Source organism: Saccoglossus kowalevskii, chromosome 13, assembly GCF_978046115.1.
Source record: "Saccoglossus kowalevskii chromosome 13, keSacKowa6.1, whole genome shotgun sequence".
In the NCBI taxonomy this organism is placed as follows: domain Eukaryota; kingdom Metazoa; phylum Hemichordata; class Enteropneusta; family Harrimaniidae; genus Saccoglossus; species Saccoglossus kowalevskii.
The window spans coordinates 14,445,947-14,471,518 of record NC_140653.1 but is presented as its reverse complement, the minus strand read 5'-3'; the positions used below and the strand labels follow the sequence as shown (position 1 = coordinate 14,471,518).

The 25,572-nt window shown below is 36.7% G+C and overlaps 1 protein-coding gene across 1 annotated transcript; it reads right to left on the bottom strand.

Moving 5' to 3' along the window:
• Positions 1 to 921: 921 nt before the first annotated feature.
• On the bottom strand, positions 922 to 25,451 carry LOC102802583 (snurportin-1-like). Its single transcript, XM_085506731.1, has 8 exons — positions 25,364 to 25,451; positions 24,515 to 24,788; positions 24,081 to 24,234; positions 23,699 to 23,803; positions 22,829 to 22,925; positions 8,672 to 8,847; positions 4,189 to 4,269; positions 922 to 2,305 (listed from the first exon to the last, which is right to left on the bottom strand). The coding sequence occupies exons 2-8, from the start codon at positions 24,670 to 24,672 to the stop codon at positions 1,844 to 1,846; spliced, it is 1,233 nt and encodes a 410-aa protein (XP_085362857.1). The 5' UTR covers positions 24,673 to 24,788; positions 25,364 to 25,451; the 3' UTR covers positions 922 to 1,843.
• Positions 25,452 to 25,572: the final 121 nt, after the last annotated feature.

The following is a 25,572-nucleotide window of genomic DNA, read 5'->3' as shown; positions in this document are numbered from 1 at the left end:
CTTCGCGCCAAATGTATCTCCTCCTACAAATTTAGGATAAAACACTTCAGACATAGCTCATTCTACTCAGCTTGAGTGTGGGCACAAGTTACTGTTTGAATTTTTGACATCTTTTTTCATTACCGAGAAATTTGACCCCAAAGTTGGGGTAACTTTTCACCAGCAACGGCTCTTAACTCCTCTGTGATTTTTTCGGCTTGGCTGAGGTAGGTCGTACCGTCACTAATTGGAAAAAAAATCCGGGCCCACCACTGCCATTGCAACATCCAAAAACTGATTCTTGAATACTTTCGCCCCAAATGTATTACCACCGACCAGTTTTGTAATAGCAGTGTTCAAATGATCATGCTTTTTATTTTGGCTACGTTGCGCACTGGTAAGAGATCACCGACGCCGACATTGTTACACTGTATCAACGTAATCCCAACGCAACTTTGAATGAACTGTAAATGCTGCCTTCATTCTAGAATATACTATCGCAAAACGGTTGGAAATAATAAATGTAACAGCAGAATACGTCCTAGTAATAAACTAAGTGATTTCTTCTTTGTATATGGCCCATTTAGTTATAAACCGACGTTAGCTTCACGTTTATGTCACACCATGGAAACAACCAAAACATGTTGCTTGTTTTTGAGCAGAGCGGATCGCCAACCAGCCTACTGTTATTTAGCTTACTGTGCAATTTTACACAGCATCTGATTGGGCGCTTTTCCAACAGGCGCATCCAATCAAACTTGGCCATTTTTTTTACATACAATATGTGTTTACCCACTAGGCTGATCCCGCACGGGTTGGTGGAGTCGGCACCAACAAACCGTGCGATTCGGGCGATGATCTTAAGGCAACAGAGTTTGTGTGCGACTCATCAACATTCGATGTTTCCTTCAATTTGTATGTCAAGTTTAAACAACAAACCCATTATTATTAGGAAATCCTGGTAATTTATTTCTAAAATTTTATCTGAGTATGTTTGTTTACATTTCGTTTCCTCATGAACTACTAGGTGTAGCTGTAATACAAACATCAGGGACACACTACTGCTCTTATATTAAAGAACTCTGCACTGTCCATTAGGCCAAAAAAAAACAAACAACTTATGTTGCCCTCAATTCGGAAAATTGAAAAATTGAGTCGGTCGGATTTTTTTTTTTTTAAACTCGTGAAAACTAAGGGTATCGTAAATAGCCGGGGTATATGGGAATCAATCAAATGCATGCTAGATATTAAACACAAAAATCAAAGTGTTTCTTTCAGTCTTTTGTATTTAAATACAGACCAACCGGAGGTTCAAAGTCGCAACTTATCCCCCGGGAACCATGGGGATCAAACAACCGTCCGAGGAAACACTTTTTTACTGCTTAAAATTTTTAATATTTGGGCCTACTAAAAAAAAAACAAAAAAAAAAAACGACCCGATATTTCATATTTTTCGGTCGGCCGCAGAGGGCTACAAAACAATTTTTTTTGGGCCTTATTGCGTGTTAACAGAGCTTGAACAGGGATATAGTAAACAAATTATATATCTTGCCAATTATTGTGCAAATCCTCATCCTTGCCCTGTTATCACACAATAATAGCTGGTGCCGTAGCTTTTATTTGCTAATTAACTTGGTAATATTGACATTGACTACTGAGAACAATATATTACCATATATAGGCAGAAATAATTGAGTGTATGAAAAAATTAATAATGAGACCTGTTTGTGGATTTACAAAAATCATACAAACTACATGTATCTGGAAAGTTGCTTAGAAAACAAGGCTGGCTGAAACTTCCAAATCAACAATTTCATTAGTTTAATTTATAAAATTTCCTATTTTATAGTTTATCAATGCTGTATCAGTCAATTGACAAATTCTGTTCATTCAAATCAGTTTTTGCATTGTTTGAATCTCCAACAACAGTTAGTGGAGCAGTGACAACCATTACTGGGGATGAAAGTAATTTTTCTGTAGAATCTCCAGCAGCACTTTGTGGAGCAGCGATATCCATCGCCGGGGACAAAAGTAATTTTTCTATAGAATCTCCAACATTACTTCGTGGAGCAGCGATATCCATTACTGGGGACGAAAGTAATTTTTCTGTAGAATCTCCAGCAGCACTTTGTGGAGCAGTGACATCCATTGATGGGGATGGAGGGAGTAAACTAGAATTTGCTGGACGACTTTCAATGTAACATTTGGGTACTTTGACATCCAATATTTCTGGCAACATCCATGGTTTTAACCAACCAACAAGTGGCGTACTGCCCGGTGTGTAGTGAGTCTCTTTGTGGTAGAACAATATTCCATCCAGCTGAACCTGCAAAACATAAGAGACATACATATGAAAATTTCTCTTTACAAAACTAAGGCAAGACTTTTTTTATTTTTTGTTTCTTGAGTTTTTACAAAGCAATTTTTTTGAGGAGGGCGAAAAAATAAATAAAATTAATTCTTTTTTTTCCATTAGATTTGTGTGATTCTCAAAGAATTGTAAGTGAGATCATTGATCAGAAAGAAGAAATGAAATAAATTTTTTTTCCATGTATAACCTTGTTTCCCATCTGCGCGAGACTTTGGTACTTTGATCATGATACTCCCACGAAAATGCAACTTGGGTTTGTTATGTGGCTGGCGAAAATAAAATGAACATAAAAATAAGTTTTTTTTTGGCAATTTTTTGCACCTACAAGTCGGCGGGCGCGAGAAATTACGCTGAAATAAAATATTATTTTTATTTCATTTTCGGCTCCTGTTCATTCGGCGGGTTCGTGAAACAAGGGATAATAAAAGTCTGGCCTAAGGGGGATTTGAATTATAACACGATCTAAATCCTACTTCAAGTCGATAAAATTTTCTTTGTGTTTAGTTCCTGAGCTTCTTTGTTAAGAGAGGGAACATCCATACGTAATTTTACAGGAAAAACGTGTAAACTCGATGGATTATTTACGTTAATACATGTAACAATAGGTTTGAGAGCTGCCGAGTCCAAACAAGCAGCCTCTCGGCTTTCATTAAAAAATGAACAAATCTGAGAGAGGTCCACCTGTAGTACCTTTATGTATAGTATCAAATCAATCAGACTTAAAAATATCACTTTTTTACCAAAATGACAAAAATATTCATTAAAATAAGAGAATTGAAGATGTTATCATAAAATGATCAAATCTAAGTGAGGTCAACCCAAGGTACAAATACACCAAAGAATTAGGCTTGTAGTTTTCAAGAAGAAGTTGAACAAACAGCCTGTCGGCTGAGATAGCTCCGCTGTTAGCAATGTACATTGCAATTAAAGAACTGAAGATATCATTAGAAAATCAACAATATGTATAGTATCAAAGCAATCGGACTTGCTGTTTTCGACAAGAAATATAACTTTTTACCAAAAATTACAAAACGAATTCATTAAATTTAGATAATCGAAGATATCATCACTAAATGAACAAATCTGAAAGAGGTCCACATGTAATACTTTTATTTGTAATATCAAAGCAATCAGACTTGCGGTTTTCAACAAGAAGTCGAAAATACCACTTTTTACCAAAAATTACAAAAAAGAAAGTAGCATGGGTACCATGAAAAACAAAATGGCCGCCAGTCGGCCATATTTGTTTGAATCACGAATAAAAGTATGATGTGCACCTATAACCCATATGATCATCATACGAATTTTGATCCAAATCGACTCAGTCATCTCTGAGAAACTGCTGCGGACACGTTTAGGTATCAGAAATAGCAAATTTTACATCCAAAACGGCCGCCGGTCAGCCATTTTTCTCCAATAATAAAGTAACTCGACGCGCATATGTAAGACATTATGCAATGTCTTCATGTAAAGTTTGAATGAATCCGTCAATGGGTGTCCCAGATATAGCTCTGTATGCACGTACGTACATACGGATGGACAGACGGTCGGACGGAATGAGCCAAAATTAATAGTCCCCGTTTTCGGACTTCGTCCGAACGGGGACTAAATAGTACTTCATTAAGTACTTTCTACTTTAGAATCAATGTTTTTGATGTTGTTTCAATGTTCTATTCCCACATTTGAAAGACATTTAAACGGTAAAATCATAAACATATTCACAAATTATTCTAATTAAAGAAGACTTTAAATTCTAAGACAAACATACAAAGCCATAGCGAAGGTACTTCCCAGCAGTCGTTACATTGCGTATTGTTTTTTCAAACCACTTTACTTACCTCAAAAGGTAGAGGTGATGCCATGGTTTTTTCAATGTATTCTGTCTTACACGAACAGTATGGCAATGGTATAATTTTATACTACAATAAACAATAGAGATAGATTATCAATAAAATTATTTTAGAACTATGATTTGCTAGCAAAAAATGCATGGTCTGAAACCTCTATTTTGTACCACTATAAATATGCCTAGTATAAATGTGCAGTCAGAGACCACTATAATATGCCTAGTATAAATGTGGAGTCAGAGACCACTATAATATGCCTAGTATCAATGTGCAGTCAGAGACCACTATAATATGCCTAGTATCAATGTGCAGTCAGAGACCACTATAAATATGCCTAGTATCAATGTGCAGTCAGAGACCACTATAATATGCCTAGTATCAATGTGCAGTCAGAGACCACTATAATATGCCTAGTATCAATGTGCAGTCAGAGACCACTATAATATGCCTAGTATCAATGTGCAGTCAGAGACCACTATAATATGCCTAGTATCAATGTGCAGTCAGAGACCACTATAATATGCCTAGTATCAATGTGCAGTCAGAGACCACTATAATATGCCTAGTATCAATGTGCAGTCAGAGACCACTATAAATATGCCTAGTATCAATGTGGAGTCAGAGACCACTATAATATGCCTAGTATGAATGTGCAGTCAGAGACCACTATAATGTGCCTAGTATCAATGTGCAGTCAGAGACCACTATAAATATGCCTAGTATCAATGTACAGTCAGAGACCACTATAATATGCCTAGTATTCAGTCAGAGACCACTATAATATGCCTAGTATCAATGTGCAGTCAGAGACCACTATAAATATGCCTAGTATCAATATGCAGTCAGAGACCACTATAATATGCCTAGTATCAATGTGCAGTCAGAGAACACTATAATATGCCTAGTATCAATGTGCAGTCAGAGACCACTATAATATGTCTAGTATCAATGTGCAGTCGGAGACCACTATAATATGCCTAGCATCAATGTGCAGTCAGAGACCACTATAATATGCCTAGTATCAATGTGCAGTCAGAGACCACTATAATATGCCTAGTATCAATGTGCAGTCAGAGACCACTATAAATATGCCTAGTATCAATGTACAGTCAGAGACCACTATAATATGCCTAGTATCCAGTCAGAGACCACTATAATATGCCTAGTATCAATGTGCAGTCAGAGACCACTATAAATATGCCTAGTATCAATATGCAGTCAGAGACCACTATAATATGCCTAGTATCAATGTGCAGTCAGAGAACACTATAATATGCCTAGTATCAATGTGCAGTCAGAGACCACTATAATATGTCTAGTATCAATGTGCAGTGATAGACCACTATAATATGCCTAGTATCAATGTGCAGTCAGAGACCACTATAATATGCCTAGTATCAATGTGCAATCAGAGACCACTATAATATGCCTAGTATCAATGTGCAGTGATAGACCACTATAATATGCCTAGTATCAATGTGCAGTGATAGACCACTATAAATATGCCTAGTATCAATGTGCAGTCAGAGACCACTATAATATGCCTAGTATCAATGTGCAGTCAGAGAACACTATAATATGCCTAGTATCAATGTGCAGTCAGAGACCACTATAATATGCCTAGTATCAATGTGCAATCAGAGACCACTATAATATGCCTAGTATCAATGTGCAGTGATAGACCACTATAATATGCCTAGTATCAATGTGCAGTCAGAGACCACTATAATATGCCTAGTATCAATGTGCAATCAGAGACCACTATAATATGCCTAGTATCAATGTGCAGTGATAGACCACTATAATATGCCTAGTATCAATGTGCAGTCAGAGACCACTATAAAATGCCTAGTATCAATGTGCAGTCAGAGACCACTATAATATGCCTAGTATCAATGCAGTCAGAGACCACTATAATATGCCTAGTATCAATGTGCAGTCAGAGACCACTATAAATATGCCTAGTATCAATGTGCAGTCAGAGACCACTATAATATGCCTAGTATCAATGTGCAGTGATAGACCACTATAATACGCCTAGTATCAATGTGCAGTGATGACCACTATAATATGCCTAGTATCAATGTACAGTCAGAGACCACTATAATATGCCTAGTATCAATGTGCAGTCAGAGACCACTATAATATGCCTAGTATCAATGTGCAGTGATAGACCACTATAATATGCCTAGTATCAATGTGCAGTCAATGAGCACTATAAAATGCCTAGTATCAATGTGCAGTCAGAGACCACTATAATATGCCTGGTATCAATGCAGTCAGAGACCACTATAATATGCCTAGTATCAATGTGCAGTCAGAGACCACTATAAATATGCCTAGTATCAATGTGCAGTCAGAGACCACTATAATATGCCTAGTATCAATGTGCAGTGATAGACCACTATAATACGCCTAGTATCAATGTGCAGTGATAGACCACTATAATATGCCTAGTATCAATGTACAGTCAGAGACCACTATAATATGCCTAGTATCAATGTGCAGTCAGAGACCACTATAATATGCCTAGTATCAATGTGCAGTCATAGACCACTATAATATGCCTAGTATCAATGTGCAGTCAGAGACCACTATAATATGCCTAGTATCAATGTGCAGTCAGAGACCACTCTAATATTCCTAGTATCAATGTGCAGTCAGAGACCACTATAATATGCCTAGTATCAATGTGCAGTCAGAGACCACTATAATATGCCTAGTATCAATGTGCAGTCAGAGACCACTATAATATGCCTAGTATCAATGTGCAGTCAGAGACCACTATAATATGCCTAGTATCAATGTGCAGTGATAGACCACTATAATATGCCTAGTATCAATGTGCAGTCAGAGACCACTATAATATGCCTAGTATCAATGTGCAATCAGAGACCACTATAATATGCCTAGTATCAATGTGCAGTGATAGACCACTATAATATGCCTAGTATCAATGTGCAGTCAGAGACCACTATAAATATGCCTAGTATCAATGTGCAGTCAGAGACCACTATAATATGCCTAGTATCAATGTGCAATCAGAGACCACTATAATATGCCTAGTATCAATGTGCAATCAGAGACCACTATAATATGCCTAGTATCAATGTGCAGTGATAGACCACTATAATATGCCTAGTATCAATGTGCAGTCAGAGACCACTATAATATGCCTAGTATCAATGTGCAATCAGAGACCACTATAATATGCCTAGTATCAATGTGCAGTGATAGACCACTATAATATGCCTAGTATCAATGTGCAGTCAGAGACCACTATAAAATGCCTAGTATCAATGTGCAGTCAGAGACCACTATAATATGCCTAGTATCAATGCAGTCAGAGACCACTATAATATGCCTAGTATCAATGTGCAGTCAGAGACCACTATAAATATGCCTAGTATCAATGTGCAGTCAGAGACCACTATAATATGCCTAGTATCAATGTGCAGTGATAGACCACTATAATACGCCTAGTATCAATGTGCAGTGATGACCACTATAATATGCCTAGTATCAATGTACAGTCAGAGACCACTATAATATGCCTAGTATCAATGTGCAGTCAGAGACCACTATAATATGCCTAGTATCAATGTGCAGTCATAGACCACTATAATATGCCTAGTATCAATGTGCAGTCAGAGACCACTATAATATGCCTAGTATCAATGTGCAATCAGAGACCACTATAATATGCCTAGTATCAATGTGCAGTCAGAGACCACTATAATATGCCTAGTATCAATGTGCAGTCAGAGACCACTATAATATTCCTAGTATCAATGTGCAGTCAGAGACCACTATAATATGCCTAGTATCAATGTGCAGTCAGAGACCACTATAATATGCCTAGTATCAATGTGCAGTCATAGACCACTATAATATGCCTAGTATCAATGTGCAGTCAGAGACCACTATAATATGCCTAGTATCAATGTGCAGTCATAGACCACTATAATATGCCTAGTATCAATGTGCAGTCAGAGACCACTATAATATGCCTAGTATCAATGTGCAGTCATAGACCACTATAATATGCCTAGTATCAATGTGCAGTCAGAGACCACTATAATATGCCTAGTATCAATGTGCAGTCAGAGACCACTATAATATGCCTAGTATCAATGTGCAGTCAGAGACCACTATAATATGCCTAGTATCAATGTGCAGTCAGTGACCACTATAATATGCCTAGTATCAATGTGCAGTCAGAGACCACTATAATATGCCTAGTATCAATGTGCAGTCAGAGACCACTATAATATGCCTAGTATCAATGTGCAGTCAGAGACCACTATAATATGCCTAGTATCAATGTGCAGTGCAAACATACATTAAAACTTAGGCAAAGTTTATATTTTGTGATAGAAGTTGACTTTGGTGTTTGAAGGTCAAAAGTCAAACTCACACATTAAACCTGAAAAAATCATAATAAGATATATTTGATGACAATACATTAACTCACAGGATTGATATTTGAATGTGTAGCTAGTCCTGGAACATCCTCAAATTTTGTATGCATCCAGTAGAATCTAAATTCAGTATCACTGTCATATACCGGTACTCCCCTCCAACACATCACATCCAACATATAGAAGGTTCTGTTTACTTCAGAGTAAATACAATCCAACAGCGTGTACTCTGTGATGAATATTATAAACAAAAACACAGTGATTTATTAGACTTGTAAATTTCCCTATATAACTTTTGTTTAAAAATTTACAATAAGACTTTTGTCTCAATATTTATGGTGTGATTTCCACTTTTCTACTGATGAAACTTGAAATTCCAGTAAATATGATATAGTGATCAGAGACACTGCCCTCTAGTGGCATATCTGATTTTATTATAAAGTAATTCACAATAATAGAACACTAGAGGGCTCTGCACAGGAAAGAATCCCCCCTCGTCATAACAACCACGTTTATCGCAATTGCAATTAACCTAGTGACAAAGATGTTATTTGCCAAATGAAAAATATAATGATTTTGATTGATATTATTATTGATGAACTCAATTATTTTGCGTGGGCGAAAGTAAAATATTCTAATCTCACAAGAGACACTTTTCACGATTTTTGCAGAATTTCCAGGGGCTAAGATTAACTGGTTTACAGTTAATCTTTGAAAGCAATAACACTGCAGCTCATGTTACATAGATGAGTACAACCTAATCTAATCTGCAGCTTAAGCTGCAATGGTCCAAGCTGCATGAGTGAACTCGCATCTACATTTGAACATAATCTTTCCTAAAGACTTCTTTTATATTTCAAGCGCATACACTCACCATATCAAAGTGTTTTTCATTTTCTTTCTCAACGAATCAGTTTGTATCAGCTCATGAAATTTCACCCATGTTTGGTGTATTTTCTATTTATTGTATGCCCAGTATTTTAGAAATTCAGAATTGACAGAAAAACTCACAGAGTCCGACAAAATGAATGCACAAGATTGATTTGGAAAATCAAGATGCAGTTATTAGTTTGTAAACAAAAAAAAGACATAAATATCTTAACGATAAACAAAATAATATAAGGGACTTAGGGTAAATGGTCATTCAAGTGCCAGAAAAGAGCTCAATTTGTTAGTAATGATAAGAAAAATGAATACCGGTAGTGATCGATAGAGTTAGAAATTTCAATATTGGATGTTTGGATAAAATCTGACTGTAGAGACATGCTATGAATGGTTATCATAAACAATAATGTGATGATTTGGAAAAAAAATAATAATTTGAGATCATATGTGATGACTAATGTCCCCTAAATTAATAACTGAATTTGAAGTGCCTGAGCACACATCAATATCTTCAGTACGCTTTTTCTTTTCATGAGTACGATTTTTGATCATGTGATTATATAATAAATAATTTTTTTATACCGGATTCTGACGTAAATTCGCTCATCCGAAAAATCGCCTTTGGCGGTTTAATGGTTGGTGGGCCCTTATTTGGGGTTCAAATTTTCTAAAAAATTATCATCAGATATTTTTAGGGGGCTTATATTTTCGTTGAAAAATCCACTTATGCCGATTTTCAACACCGGCAGTTGGAGCACCCAAAACAAAAGAAACTATTGCAGAAGCTAATCTAAAATTGTATACATTTTTTCTAGATGGATTAAAAAGTAGACAGCGCATCTTTCTCCAATTAAAATTAACGAACCTCGTGCGCCAAATACAATTATTTTCTTTCATTTTATAAGTAACGAAAGTATATTCTAAATAAAAGAAGTTTCAAATAACAACACAACTGCATTACTTAGTAGCAAGTAATCGTGGTAGCGTAATCCGGTAATGCTGCGTTTTACAATTGTTGATTATTACCTAGTAATGATTATAATAACATGCAAAAAATAAATTCGTTGAATTGTTAAAAAATGCAAATAAATTTCAACTTATTTCATCGTAAGCGAATGATTCTGATCGCATTGTCAACGCTCGATGCTGTAGAAATAAATATCCGCCATTTTTTGACCTGAGATGGTGTTCTTTGACCTGACAGGTCAAATCGATAATTAACCAATGAAAATGATGGATGATGCCAACGTGTTCAAATTACCATAGAACATTTAAATATGTTAATGTTATTGAACTCAGCACGGAAGACATTTGCCGATGTTGTTGTACGATCTTTTGGCCTGGATTTTAATGGGAAAATGGCATGATTTGTTTTTAAATAAAAAAATTAGTTGTTTTCAAAAGATAAACGAGCATTTGAAGAATAATTTAACATTATTTACAGCGATAACAGCTCATTGTCGAAACGAAGCTAACTCATTCACGCTAGTCGCAATAAACATCAATACTCTTGAATAGGGGTCAATGACTACGGTGAAACTTTTAGGCATCAGAAAAGATTAAAATAACACCTTAAAAAACTGCCAAAAAATCGCCCTGGGAGGTTTCTTGGTCTCATTTTTTTTTTTTTAAATCCGAACTGCCGTTTAACGGCTCTGGGCGAATTTACGGCAGAATCCGGTAATATATTTTTGATTTAAACAGTTAAATAACATGAGGTCACAATGACATTGTTTTCACGTGTGTGTGTGTGTCTTCTAATGGTGCCCAAGTAAATTAATTTGTTGATTACATGTGCTTTATCAGCTACTGGAGATGACCATTTAAGATTACATACACATCACAAAGAACATTTAGTGAAATTTTCAAATATGCAACATTTTCCAGTTTGTGCAAATTTTTCTCATGAAAATAAACTCATGATAATGTGCATTGAGAGACCACTATAATATGCCTAGTATCAATGTGCAGTCAGAGACCACTATAATATGCCTAGTATCAATGTGCAGTCAGAGACCACTATAATATGCCTAGTATCAATGTGCAGTCAGAGACCACTATAATATGCCTAGTATCAATGTGCAGTCAGAGACCACTTTAATATGCCTAGTATCAATGTGCAGTCAGAGACCACTATAATATGCCTAGTATCAATGTGCAGTCAGAGACCACTATAATATGCCTAGTATCAATGTGCAGTCAGAGACCACTTTAATATGCCTAGTATCAATGTGCAGTCAGAGACCACTATAATATGCCTAGTATCAATGTGCAGTCAGAGACCACTATAATATGCCTAGTATCAATGTGCAGAGACCACTATAATATGCCTAGTATCAATGTGCAGTCAGAGACCACTTTAATATGCCTAGTATCAATGTGCAGTCAGAGACCACTATAATATGCCTAGTATCAATGTGCAGTCAGAGACCACTATAATATGCCTAGTATCAATGTGTAGTCAGAGACCACTATAATATGCCTAGTATCAATGTGCAGTCAGAGACCACTATAATATGCCTAGTATCAATGTGCAGTCAGAGACCACTATAATATGCCTAGTATCAATTTACAGTCAGACGCCACTATAATATTCCTAGTATCAATGTGCAGTCAGAGACCACTATAATATGCCTAGTATCAATGTGCAGTCAGAGACCACTATAATATGCCTAGTATCAATGTGCATTGAGAGACCACTATAATATGCCTAGTATCAATGTGCAGTCAGAGACCACTATAATATGCCTAGTATCAATGTGCATTGAGAGACCACTATAATATGCCTAGTATCAATGTGCAGTCAGAGACCACTATAATATGCCTAGTATCAATGTGCAGTCAGAGACCACTATAATATGCCTAGTATCAATGTGCAGTCAGAGACCACTATAATATGCCTAGTATCAATGTGCATTGAGAGACCACTATAATATGCCTAGTATAAATGTGCAGTCAGAGACCACTATAATATGCCTAGTATCAATGTGCATTGAGAGACCACTATAATATGCCTAGTATCAATGTGCAGCCAGAGACCACTATAATATGCCTAGTATCAATGTGCAGTCAGAGACCACTATAATATGCCTAGTATCAATGTGCAGTCAGAGACCACTATAATATGCCTAGTATCAATGTGCAGTCAGAGACCACTATAATATGCCTAGTATAAATGTGCAGTCAGAGACCACTATAATATGCCTAGTATAAATGTGCAGTCAGAGACCACTATAATATACCTAGTATCAATGTGCATTGAGAGACCACTATAATATGCCTAGTATAAATGTGCAGTCAGAGACCACTATAATATGCCTAGTATAAATGTGCAGTCAGAGACCACTATAATATGCCTAGTATCAATGTGCAGTCAGAGACCACTTTAATATGCCTAGTATCAATGTGCAGTCAGAGACCACTATAATATGCCTAGTATCAATGTGCAGTCAGAGACCACTATAATATGCCTAGTATCAATGTGCAGTCATAGACCACTATAATATGCCTAGTATCAATTTACAGTCAGACGCCACTATAATATTCCTAGTATCAATGTGCAGTCAGAGACCACTATAATATGCCTAGTATCAATGTGCAGTCAGAGACCACTATAATATGCCTAGTATCAATGTGCAGTCAGAGACCACTATAATATGCCTAGTATCAATGTGCATTGAGAGACCACTATAATATGCCTAGTATCAATGTGCATTGAGAGACCACTATAATATGCCTAGTATCAATGTGCAGTCAGAGACCACTATAATATGCCTAGTATCAATGTGCAGTCAGAGACCACTATAATATGCCTAGTATCAATGTGCAGTCAGAGACCACTATAATATGCCTAGTATAAATGTGCAGTCAGAGACCACTATAATATGCCTAGTATAAATGTGCAGTCAGAGACCACTATAATATGCCTAGTATCAATGTGCATTGAGAGACCACTATAATATGCCTAGTATAAATGTGCAGTCAGAGACCACTATAATATGCCTAGTATAAATGTGCAGTCAGAGACCACTATAATATGCCTAGTATCAATGTGCAGTCAGAGACCACTTTAATATGCCTAGTATCAATGTGCAGTCAGAGACCACTATAATATGCCTAGTATCAATGTGCAGTCAGAGACCACTATAATATGCCTAGTATCAATGTGCAGTCATAGACCACTATAATATGCCTAGTATCAATTTACAGTCAGACGCCACTATAATATTCCTAGTATCAATGTGCAGTCAGAGACCACTATAATATGCCTAGTATCAATGTGCAGTCAGAGACCACTATAATATGCCTAGTATCAATGTGCAGTCAGAGACCACTATAATATGCCTAGTATCAATGTGCAGTCAGAGACCACTATAATATGCCTAGTATCAATGTGCATTGAGAGACCACTATAATATGCCTAGTATCAATGTGCAGTCAGAGACCACTATAATATGCCTAGTATCAATGTGCAGTCAGAGACCACTATAATATGCCTAGTATCAATGTGCATTGAGAGACCACTATAATATGCCTAGTATCAATGTGCAGTCAGAGACCACTATAATATGCCTAGTATCAATGTGCATTGAGAGACCACTATAATATGCCTAGTATCAATGTGCAGTCAGAGACCACTATAATATGCCTAGTATCAATGTGCAGTCAGAGACCACTATAATATGCCTAGTATCAATGTGCAGTCAGAGACCACTATAATATGCCTAGTATCAATGTGCATTGAGAGACCACTATAATATGCCTAGTATAAATGTGCAGTCAGAGACCACTATAATATGCCTAGTATCAATGTGCATTGAGAGACCACTATAATATGCCTAGTATCAATGTGCAGTCAGAGACCACTATAATATGCCTAGTATCAATGTGCAGTCAGAGACCACTATAATATGCCTAGTATCAATGTGCAGTCAGAGACCACTATAATATGCCTAGTATCAATGTGCAGTCAGAGACCACTATAATATGCCTAGTATAAATGTGCAGTCAGAGACCACTATAATATGCCTAGTATAAATGTGCAGTCAGAGACCACTATAATATGCCTAGTATCAATGTGCATTGAGAGACCACTATAATATGCCTAGTATAAATGTGCAGTCAGAGACCACTATAATATGCCTAGTATAAATGTGCAGTCAGAGACCACTATAATATGCCTAGTATCAATGTGCAGTCAGAGACCACTTTAATATGCCTAGTATCAATGTGCAGTCAGAGACCACTATAATATGCCTAGTATCAATGTGCAGTCAGAGACCACTATAATATGCCTAGTATCAATGTGCAGTCATAGACCACTATAATATGCCTAGTATCAATTTACAGTCAGACGCCACTATAATATTCCTAGTATCAATGTGCAGTCAGAGACCACTATAATATGCCTAGTATCAATGTGCAGTCAGAGACCACTATAATATGCCTAGTATCAATGTGCAGTCAGAGACCACTATAATATGCCTAGTATCAATGTGCATTGAGAGACCACTATAATATGCCTAGTATCAATGTGCATTGAGAGACCACTATAATATGCCTAGTATCAATGTGCAGTCAGAGACCACTATAATATGCCTAGTATCAATGTGCAGTCAGAGACCACTATAATATGCCTAGTATCAATGTGCAGTCAGAGACCACTATAATATGCCTAGTATAAATGTGCAGTCAGAGACCACTATAATATGCCTAGTATAAATGTGCAGTCAGAGACCACTATAATATGCCTAGTATCAATGTGCATTGAGAGACCACTATAATATGCCTAGTATAAATGTGCAGTCAGAGACCACTATAATATGCCTAGTATAAATGTGCAGTCAGAGACCACTATAATATGCCTAGTATCAATGTGCAGTCAGAGACCACTTTAATATGCCTAGTATCAATGTGCAGTCAGAGACCACTATAATATGCCTAGTATCAATGTGCAGTCAGAGACCACTATAATATGCCTAGTATCAATGTGCAGTCATAGACCACTATAATATGCCTAGTATCAATTTACAGTCAGACGCCACTATAATATTCCTAGTATCAATGTGCAGTCAGAGACCACTATAATATGCCTAGTATCAATGTGCAGTCAGAGACCACTATAATATGCCTAGTATCAATGTGCAGTCAGAGACCACTATAATATGCCTAGTATCAATGTGCAGTCAGAGACCACTATAATATGCCTAGTATCAATGTGCATTGAGAGACCACTATAATATGCCTAGTATCAATGTGCAGTCAGAGACCACTATAATATGCCTAGTATCAATGTGCAGTCAGAGACCACTATAATATGCCTAGTATCAATGTGCAGTCAGAGACCACTATAAATATGCCTAGTATCAATGTGCATTGAGACCACTATAATATGCCTAGTATAAATGTGCAGTCAGAGACCACTATAATATGCCTAGTATCAATGTGCCTTGAGAGACCACTATAATATGCCTAGTATCAATGTGCAGTCAGAGACCACTATAATATGCCTAGTATCAATGTGCAGTCAGAGACCACTATAATATGCCTAGTATCAATGTGCATTGAGAGACACTATAATATGCCTAGTATAAATGTGCAGTCAGAGACCACTATAATATGCCTAGTATAAATGTGCAGTCAGAGACCACTATAATATGCCTAGTATCAATGTGCATTGAGAGACCACTATAATATGCCTAGTATCAATGTGCAGTCAGAGACCACTATAATATGCCTAGTATCAATGTGCATTGAGAGACCACTATAATATGCCTAGTATCAATGTGCAGTCAGAGACCACTATAATATGCCTAGTATCAATGTGCAGTCAGAGACCACTATAATATGCCTAGTATCAATGTGCAGTCAGAGACCACTATAATATGCCTAGTATCAATGTGCATTGAGACCACTATAATATGCCTAGTATAAATGTGCAGTCAGAGACCACTATAATATGCCTAGTATCAATGTGCCTTGAGAGACCACTATAATATGCCTAGTAATCAATGTGCAGTCAGAGACCACTATAATATGCCTAGTATCAATGTGCAGTCAGAGACCACTATAATATGCCTAGTATCAATGTGCATTGAGAGACCACTATAATATGCCTAGTATAAATGTGCAGTCAGAGACCACTATAATATGCCTAGTATAAATGTGCAGTCAGAGACCACTATAATATGCCTAGTATCAATGTGCATTGAGAGACCACTATAATATGCCTAGTATCAATGTGCAGTCAGAGACCACTATAATATGCCTAGTATAAATGTGCAGTCAGAGACCACTATAATATGCCTAGTATCAATGTGCATTGAGAGACCACTATAATATGCCTAGTATAAATGTGCAGTCAGAGACCACTATAATATGCCTAGTATCAATGTGCATTGAGAGACCACTATAATATGCCTAGTATAAATGTGCAGTCAGAGACCACTATAATATGCCTAGTATCAATGTGCATTGAGAGACCACTATAATATGCCTAGTATCAATGTGCAGCCAGAGACCACTATAATATGCCTAGTATCAATGTGCAGTCAGAGACCACTATAATATGCCTAGTATCAATGTGCAGTCAGAGACCACTATAATATGCCTAGTATCAATGTGCAGTCAGAGACCACTATAATATGCCTAGTATAAATGTGCAGTCAGAGACCACTATAATATGCCTAGTATAAATGTGCAGTCAGAGACCACTATAATATGCCTAGTATCAATGTGCATTGAGAGACCACTATAATATGCCTAGTATAAATGTGCAGTCAGAGACCACTATAATATGCCTAGTATAAATGTGCAGTCAGAGACCACTATAATATGCCTAGTATCAATGTGCAGTCAGAGACCACTTTAATATGCCTAGTATCAATGTGCAGTCAGAGACCACTATAATATGCCTAGTATCAATGTGCAGTCAGAGACCACTATAATATGCCTAGTATCAATGTGCAGTCATAGACCACTATAATATGCCTAGTATCAATTTACAGTCAGACGCCACTATAATATTCCTAGTATCAATGTGCAGTCAGAGACCACTATAATATGCCTAGTATCAATGTGCAGTCAGAGACCACTATAATATGCCTAGTATCAATGTGCAGTCAGAGACCACTATAATATGCCTAGTATCAATGTGCAGTCAGAGACCACTATAATATGCCTAGTATCAATGTGCATTGAGAGACCACTATAATATGCCTAGTATCAATGTGCAGTCAGAGACCACTATAATATGCCTAGTATCAATGTGCAGTCAGAGACCACTATAATATGCCTAGTATCAATGTGCAGTCAGAGACCACTATAATATGCCTAGTATAAATGTGCAGTCAGAGACCACTATAATATGCCTAGTATAAATGTGCAGTCAGAGACCACTATAATATGCCTAGTATCAATGTGCATTGAGAGACCACTATAATATGCCTAGTATAAATGTGCAGTCAGAGACCACTATAATATGCCTAGTATAAATGTGCAGTCAGAGACCACTATAATATGCCTAGTATCAATGTGCAGTCAGAGACCACTTTAATATGCCTAGTATCAATGTGCAGTCAGAGACCACTATAATATGCCTAGTATCAATGTGCAGTCAGAGACCACTATAATATGCCTAGTATCAATGTGCAGTCATAGACCACTATAATATGCCTAGTATCAATTTACAGTCAGACGCCACTATAATATTCCTAGTATCAATGTGCAGTCAGAGACCACTATAATATGCCTAGTATCAATGTGCAGTCAGAGACCACTATAATATGCCTAGTATCAATGTGCAGTCAGAGACCACTATAATATGCCTAGTATCAATGTGCAGTCAGAGACCACTATAATATGCCTAGTATCAATGTGCATTGAGAGACCACTATAATATGCCTAGTATCAATGTGCAGTCAGAGACCACTATAATATGCCTAGTATCAATGTGCATTGAGAGACCACTATAATATGCCTAGTATCAATGTGCATTGAGAGACCACTATAATATGCCTAGTATCAATGTGCAGTCAGAGACCACTATAATATGCCTAGTATCAATGTGCATTGAGAGACCACTATAATATGCCTAGTATCAATGTGCAGTCAGAGACCACTATAATATGCCTAGTATCAATGTGCAGTCAGAGACCACTATAATATGCCTAGTATCAATGTGCAGTCAGAGACCACTATAATATGCCTAGTATCAATGTGCAGTCAGAGACCACTATAATATGCCTAGTATAAATGTGCAGTCAGAGACCACTATAATATGCCTAGTATCAATGTGCATTGAGAGACCACTATAATATGCCTAGTATCAATGTGCAGTCAGAGACCACTATAATATGCCTAGTATCAATGTGCAGTCAGAGACCACTATAATATGCCTAGTATCAATGTGCAGTCAGAGACCACTATAATATGCCTAGTATCAATGTGCAGTCAGAGACCACTATAATATGCCTAGTATAAATGTGCAGTCAGAGACCACTATAATATGCCTAGTATAAATGTGCAGTCAGAGACCACTATAATATGCCTAGTATCAATGTGCATTGAGAGACCACTATAATATGCCTAGTATAAATGTGCAGTCAGAGACCACTATAATATGCCTAGTATAAATGTGCAGTCAGAGACCACTATAATATGCCTAGTATCAATGTGCAGTCAGAGACCACTTTAATATGCCTAGTATCAATGTGCAGTCAGAGACCACTATAATATGCCTAGTATCAATGTGCAGTCAGAGACCACTATAATATGCCTAGTATCAATGTGCAGTCATAGACCACTATAATATGCCTAGTATCAATTTACAGTCAGACGCCACTATAATATTCCTAGTATCAATGTGCAGTCAGAGACCACTATAATATGCCTAGTATCAATGTGCAGTCAGAGACCACTATAATATGCCTAGTATCAATGTGCAGTCAGAGACCACTATAATATGCCTAGTATCAATGTGCATTGAGAGACCACTATAATATGCCTAGTATCAATGTGCATTGAGAGACCACTATAATATGCCTAGTATCAATGTGCAGTCAGAGACCACTATAATATGCCTAGTATCAATGTGCAGTCAGAGACCACTATAATATGCCTAGTATCAATGTGCAGTCAGAGACCACTATAATATGCCTAGTATAAATGTGCAGTCAGAGACCACTATAATATGCCTAGTATAAATGTGCAGTCAGAGACCACTATAATATGCCTAGTATCAATGTGCATTGAGAGACCACTATAATATGCCTAGTATAAATGTGCAGTCAGAGACCACTATAATATGCCTAGTATAAATGTGCAGTCAGAGACCACTATAATATGCCTAGTATCAATGTGCAGTCAGAGACCACTTTAATATGCCTAGTATCAATGTGCAGTCAGAGACCACTATAATATGCCTAGTATCAATGTGCAGTCAGAGACCACTATAATATGCCTAGTATCAATGTGCAGTCATAGACCACTATAATATGCCTAGTATCAATTTACAGTCAGACGCCACTATAATATTCCTAGTATCAATGTGCAGTCAGAGACCACTATAATATGCCTAGTATCAATGTGCAGTCAGAGACCACTATAATATGCCTAGTATCAATGTGCAGTCAGAGACCACTATAATATGCCTAGTATCAATGTGCAGTCAGAGACCACTATAATATGCCTAGTATCAATGTGCATTGAGAGACCACTATAATATGCCTAGTATCAATGTGCATTGAGAGACCACTATAATATGCCTAGTATAAATGTGCAGTCAGAGACCACTATAATATGCCTAGTATCAATGTGCAGTCAGAGACCACTATAATATGCCTAGTATCAATGTGCAGTCAGAGACCACTATAATATGCCTAGTATAAATGTGCAGTCAGAGACCACTATAATATGCCTAGTATAAATGTGCAGTCAGAGACCACTATAATATGCCTAGTATCAATGTGCATTGAGAGACCACTATAATATGCCTAGTATAAATGTGCAGTCAGAGACCACTATAATATGCCTAGTATCAATGTGCAGTCAGAGACCACTATAATATGCCTAGTATCAATGTGCAGTCATAGACCACTATAATATTCCTAGTATCAATGTGCAGTCAGAGACCACTATAATATGCCTAGTATCAATGTGCAGTCAGAGACCACTATAATATGCCTAGTATCAATGTGCAGTCAGAGACCACTATAATATGCCTAGTATCAATGTGCATTGAGAGACCACTATAATATGCCTAGTATCAATGTGCATTGAGAGACCACTATAATATGCCTAGTATCAATGTGCAGTCAGAGACCACTATAATATGCCTAGTATCAATGTGCAGTCAGAGACCACTATAATATGCCTAGTATCAATGTGCAGTCAGAGACCACTATAATATGCCTAGTATAAATGTGCAGTCAGAGACCACTATAATATGCCTAGTATAAATGTGCAGTCAGAGACCACTATAATATGCCTAGTATCAATGTGCATTGAGAGACCACTATAATATGCCTAGTATAAATGTGCAGTCAGAGACCACTATAATATGCCTAGTATAAATGTGCAGTCAGAGACCACTATAATATGCCTAGTATCAATGTGCAGTCAGAGACCACTTTAATATGCCTAGTATCAATGTGCAGTCAGAGACCACTATAATATGCCTAGTATCAATGTGCAGTCATAGACCACTATAATATGCCTAGTATCAATTTACAGTCAGACGCCACTATAATATTCCTAGTATCAATGTGCAGTCAGAGACCACTATAATATGCCTAGTATCAATGTGCAGTCAGAGACCACTATAATATGCCTAGTATCAATGTGCAGTCAGAGACCACTATAATATGCCTAGTATCAATGTGCAGTCAGAGACCACTATAATATGCCTAGTATCAATGTGCATTGAGAGACCACTATAATATGCCTAGTATCAATGTGCAGTCAGAGACCACTATAATATGCCTAGTATCAATGTGCAGTCAGAGACCACTATAATATGCCTAGTATCAATGTGCAGTCAGAGACCACTATAATATGCCTAGTATCAATGTGCATTGAGACCACTATAATATGCCTAGTATAAATGTGCAGTCAGAGACCACTATAATATGCCTAGTATCAATGTGCCTTGAGAGACCACTATAATATGCCTAGTATCAATGTGCAGTCAGAGACCACTATAATATGCCTAGTATCAATGTGCAGTCAGAGACCACTATAATATGCCTAGTATCAATGTGCATTGAGAGACCACTATAATATGCCTAGTATAAATGTGCAGTCAGAGACCACTATAATATGCCTAGTATAAATGTGCAGTCAGAGACCACTATAATATGCCTAGTATCAATGTGCATTGAGAGACCACTATAATATGCCTAGTATCAATGTGCAGTCAGAGACCACTATAATATGCCTAGTATAAATGTGCAGTCAGAGACCACTATAATATGCCTAGTATCAATGTGCATTGAGAGACCACTATAATATGCCTAGTATAAATGTGCAGTCAGAGACCACTATAATATGCCTAGTATCAATGTGCATTGAGAGACCACTATAATATGCCTAGTATCAATGTGCAGTCAGAGACCACTATAATATGCCTAGTATCAATGTGCAGTCAGAGACCACTATAATATGCCTAGTATCAATGTGCATTGAGAGACCACTATAATATGCCTAGTATAAATGTGCAGTCAGAGACCACTATAATATGCCTAGTATCAATGTGCATTGAGAGACCACTATAATATGCCTAGTATCAATGTGCAGTCAGAGACCACTATAATATGCCTAGTATCAATGTGCAGTCAGAGACCACTATAATATGCCTAGTATCAATGTGCAGTCAGAGACCACTACAATATGCCTAGTATCAATGTGCAGTCAGAGACCACTATAATATGCCTAGTATCAATGTGCAGTCAGAGACCACTATAATATGCCTAGTATCAATGTGCAGTCAGAGACCACTATAATATGCCTAGTATCAATGTGCATTGAGAGACCACTATAATATGCCTAGTATCAATGTGCAGTCAGAGACCACTATAATATGCCTAGTATAAATGTGCAGTCAGAGACCACTATAATATGCCTAGTATCAATGTGCAGTCAGAGACCACTATAATATGCCTAGTCATGACATAAAAAATCCACGTTGTGCAAAATTGAACAAAACTGAGTCAGTCATTTTGAATCAATACTTGAAAGTGAATGCATATCGTTATATGTGTGACATGATGTACAATGTAGATGTAAGGTTTTGATTGCAAGAAGCCATATCATAGATAAGGATAGCGTACCTGTATTTTTGTGTATACCTCTTCTATTGCCACCTGGTAGTAATGATGGAAATCTATTCATTTTGTAACCACTCTTGCTATATGCTGTAGTTGTTCCCTGAAATATTAATGGTACAGAACAATTTACTCTGCAGTGTTGTCTCACTTGACTTTTTTTGTATGTGCAAATTGCAAGTGCTAGTGCTGACACATTGTGCATTTTTGCACACAAAAGTCATATTCATGTTTGGGACTAAATGGCGAGGCTGTGCAGCCATCTCTTTATCAAATGGCAATTTTAATGCGCTATCCTGGCAAAAGTCGCATTTGTAGGTGAATGAATTTCGGCCGGTGGAATAGGCCTTCCCATTGAGTCTGTGGCACACTCACCCAGGGTAAGGGTCGACCCTTTATGGTGTTCAGTCTAAGGTAGGATTTGAATTTAAGTCTACTGATCATGAGTCTGATGCGACGACCACTATGCTACCAGTGACCGGTTAAAAAAACATCGATCTGTGACTCTGATATTCTCTAAATGTTACAAAGCATGCTACTGTTAACCTATACATCATCTGAAAGCTAAGATATGGATGAATACGATAGTACATATGCTGTACTAATGTTTTTTTATATGGGGTTTCCTGACGGCCAATTTCACTCTTTCGCCTATTGAAAACGCATGAATATTTGATTTGTTTTTAATTCATCAAACAAAGTGTCTGCAAAAACAATAACTTTAAATAACTCATAAATCCAACATCCATTATCAAATGTTCTTATTCTTATTTCATCCTTATCTTTAAATTTTCAATTCTTTTTGCCTGTGAGAATAGATGGAAAAAGACATAACTGTAGTAGAAGTGATCTGTATTCATGTACCGTGTTACTTACATGTGATGCCACAATCAGTGACCTTTTCCCCACAGGACATAGCATCATTTTCCAGTCTTCTGCAAAATTAACGGGCATGTCAACAAGCCACTCTGACAACATTAGCTGTAACAAAGACAAATAACAGATGTAAGATGTTTAATTTGATGAGAAAAAAACTAAATAATCAAGTCCTGTACATCCTGGAAAATGTCTTTGATACTAAAAACACACGGCTAACTAGAAAAATATGGGGAAATTTGACAAATGTAACAGTGGGTGTCTGAATTTCAAATAACCAGTCTCATGAAGTCACGGGCGAGGTCCCAAAATTTCAGAAACATGACAAAACATAGAAAATACATATACATGGATGGCTTCCAAATTGAAAATAACTCTATACCTGATTGCTGTAATATCTAGCCTTCTTTTTTTTCTGTTTTTTCTTAGAGATTGATGTATCCATCTCATCATCATCTTCCTCATCTTCACTTGTATAGTCTTTCCAGTCATCTTCTGCAAGTCTTCTCACATGATTAATGTAGTCTACACGCTTCCTGTAAAACGTTCAGTTGGCTGAGATAATTAGTTTTAATAAATACGCTTTGTCAAATGTGTTTGCTAATCTTTGTATATTAAAATTACAACACAGGTGAAATAATTCTAAGACAAGCAAAATAAAATTTGCTAATATGCTGAACTGTCATAGTACTAGAAAGCACTAAAGTCAATACAGATAACTCTTCATCGCAAAATTTGTCCATCTCTGGCACATAAATATCTAGTATTTGTATCTAGCGTCTTTAATATAACTAAAGGAATAATCTAATCTCTTACTGTTTCTGCTGTTCAAGCTTTCTCCTCCTGCGTTCTTCCTGATCAACAGCGCTGGATTTTAGCTTATACTGCAGTAACCGGGGATGAGGTGCAGCAGTACTGTTTGGTATATTTGACACTTGAAATGATGTAGCTAGACTTTCTGTTAATTCCTCCATGGTTCATGTGCTGGTACTAGCCTGTGATTGTGTTAATAGATTTAAAGTCACTGTTTACTTGGTTTTTTGCTGCATTTCTTCTTAATTTGTTGCAGTTGAAGAATTAAAATTATTTACTGGAAAAAAAATGAACTTCATTTACTTTTAATTGAATAACATATTAAACACCATATTAAAATAATACATCCATATATGGTCACTACAGACAACTATCAACAATATTAAAATAGAATATACATAATTCAAAATCTATTTAATAATAAGTATAAAAATCATCTAATAAGTATATAAATTTGCATTCTTGACTAAGTTCTTCAAACTCTGGAAAGGCAATTTTGTGAAAGAAATGTTGTCGATATCCTGAAATCGTTGCATTTGAACAATTCATTATGTAATGGTTTTCATTGCCAATTTTATTTTTTGTAACACAACTTTCAGATTTTAAGTAGTATTGGATAAGATCAATAACTCTGAAAAAAAGCTTCTGTTGCAATTTTTTCACCCCCTGCCATAAGTGACCATAATTGACCACTAGTTACTAGTACATATCCCGGGTGAAAAGAGCCCATGCTGACACTTAAGTACTCAATATGAACACCCACGCACAAATGTGTATTTGGCAATCTGCTGACGTGCACACGGAATCAATATAATTGAACTAAAGTTACAGAAACCCATAAATGCATCTTACCGAAACATCAGTCACAAATAGCAATCAAACGCATCAACAACGTCTCCGCTCATTTTATTTCATTTGCTTCCGGTTTACTGTTAGGTCAAAGGTCACACCAAGATCATCATTTTAAAATGAGATCACATTATAACATATTTAAAATGAGATCACAGTTTTTATAACATTTATTTGCTAAAATAAGGATACATATTTTGGAAAAGACGTGC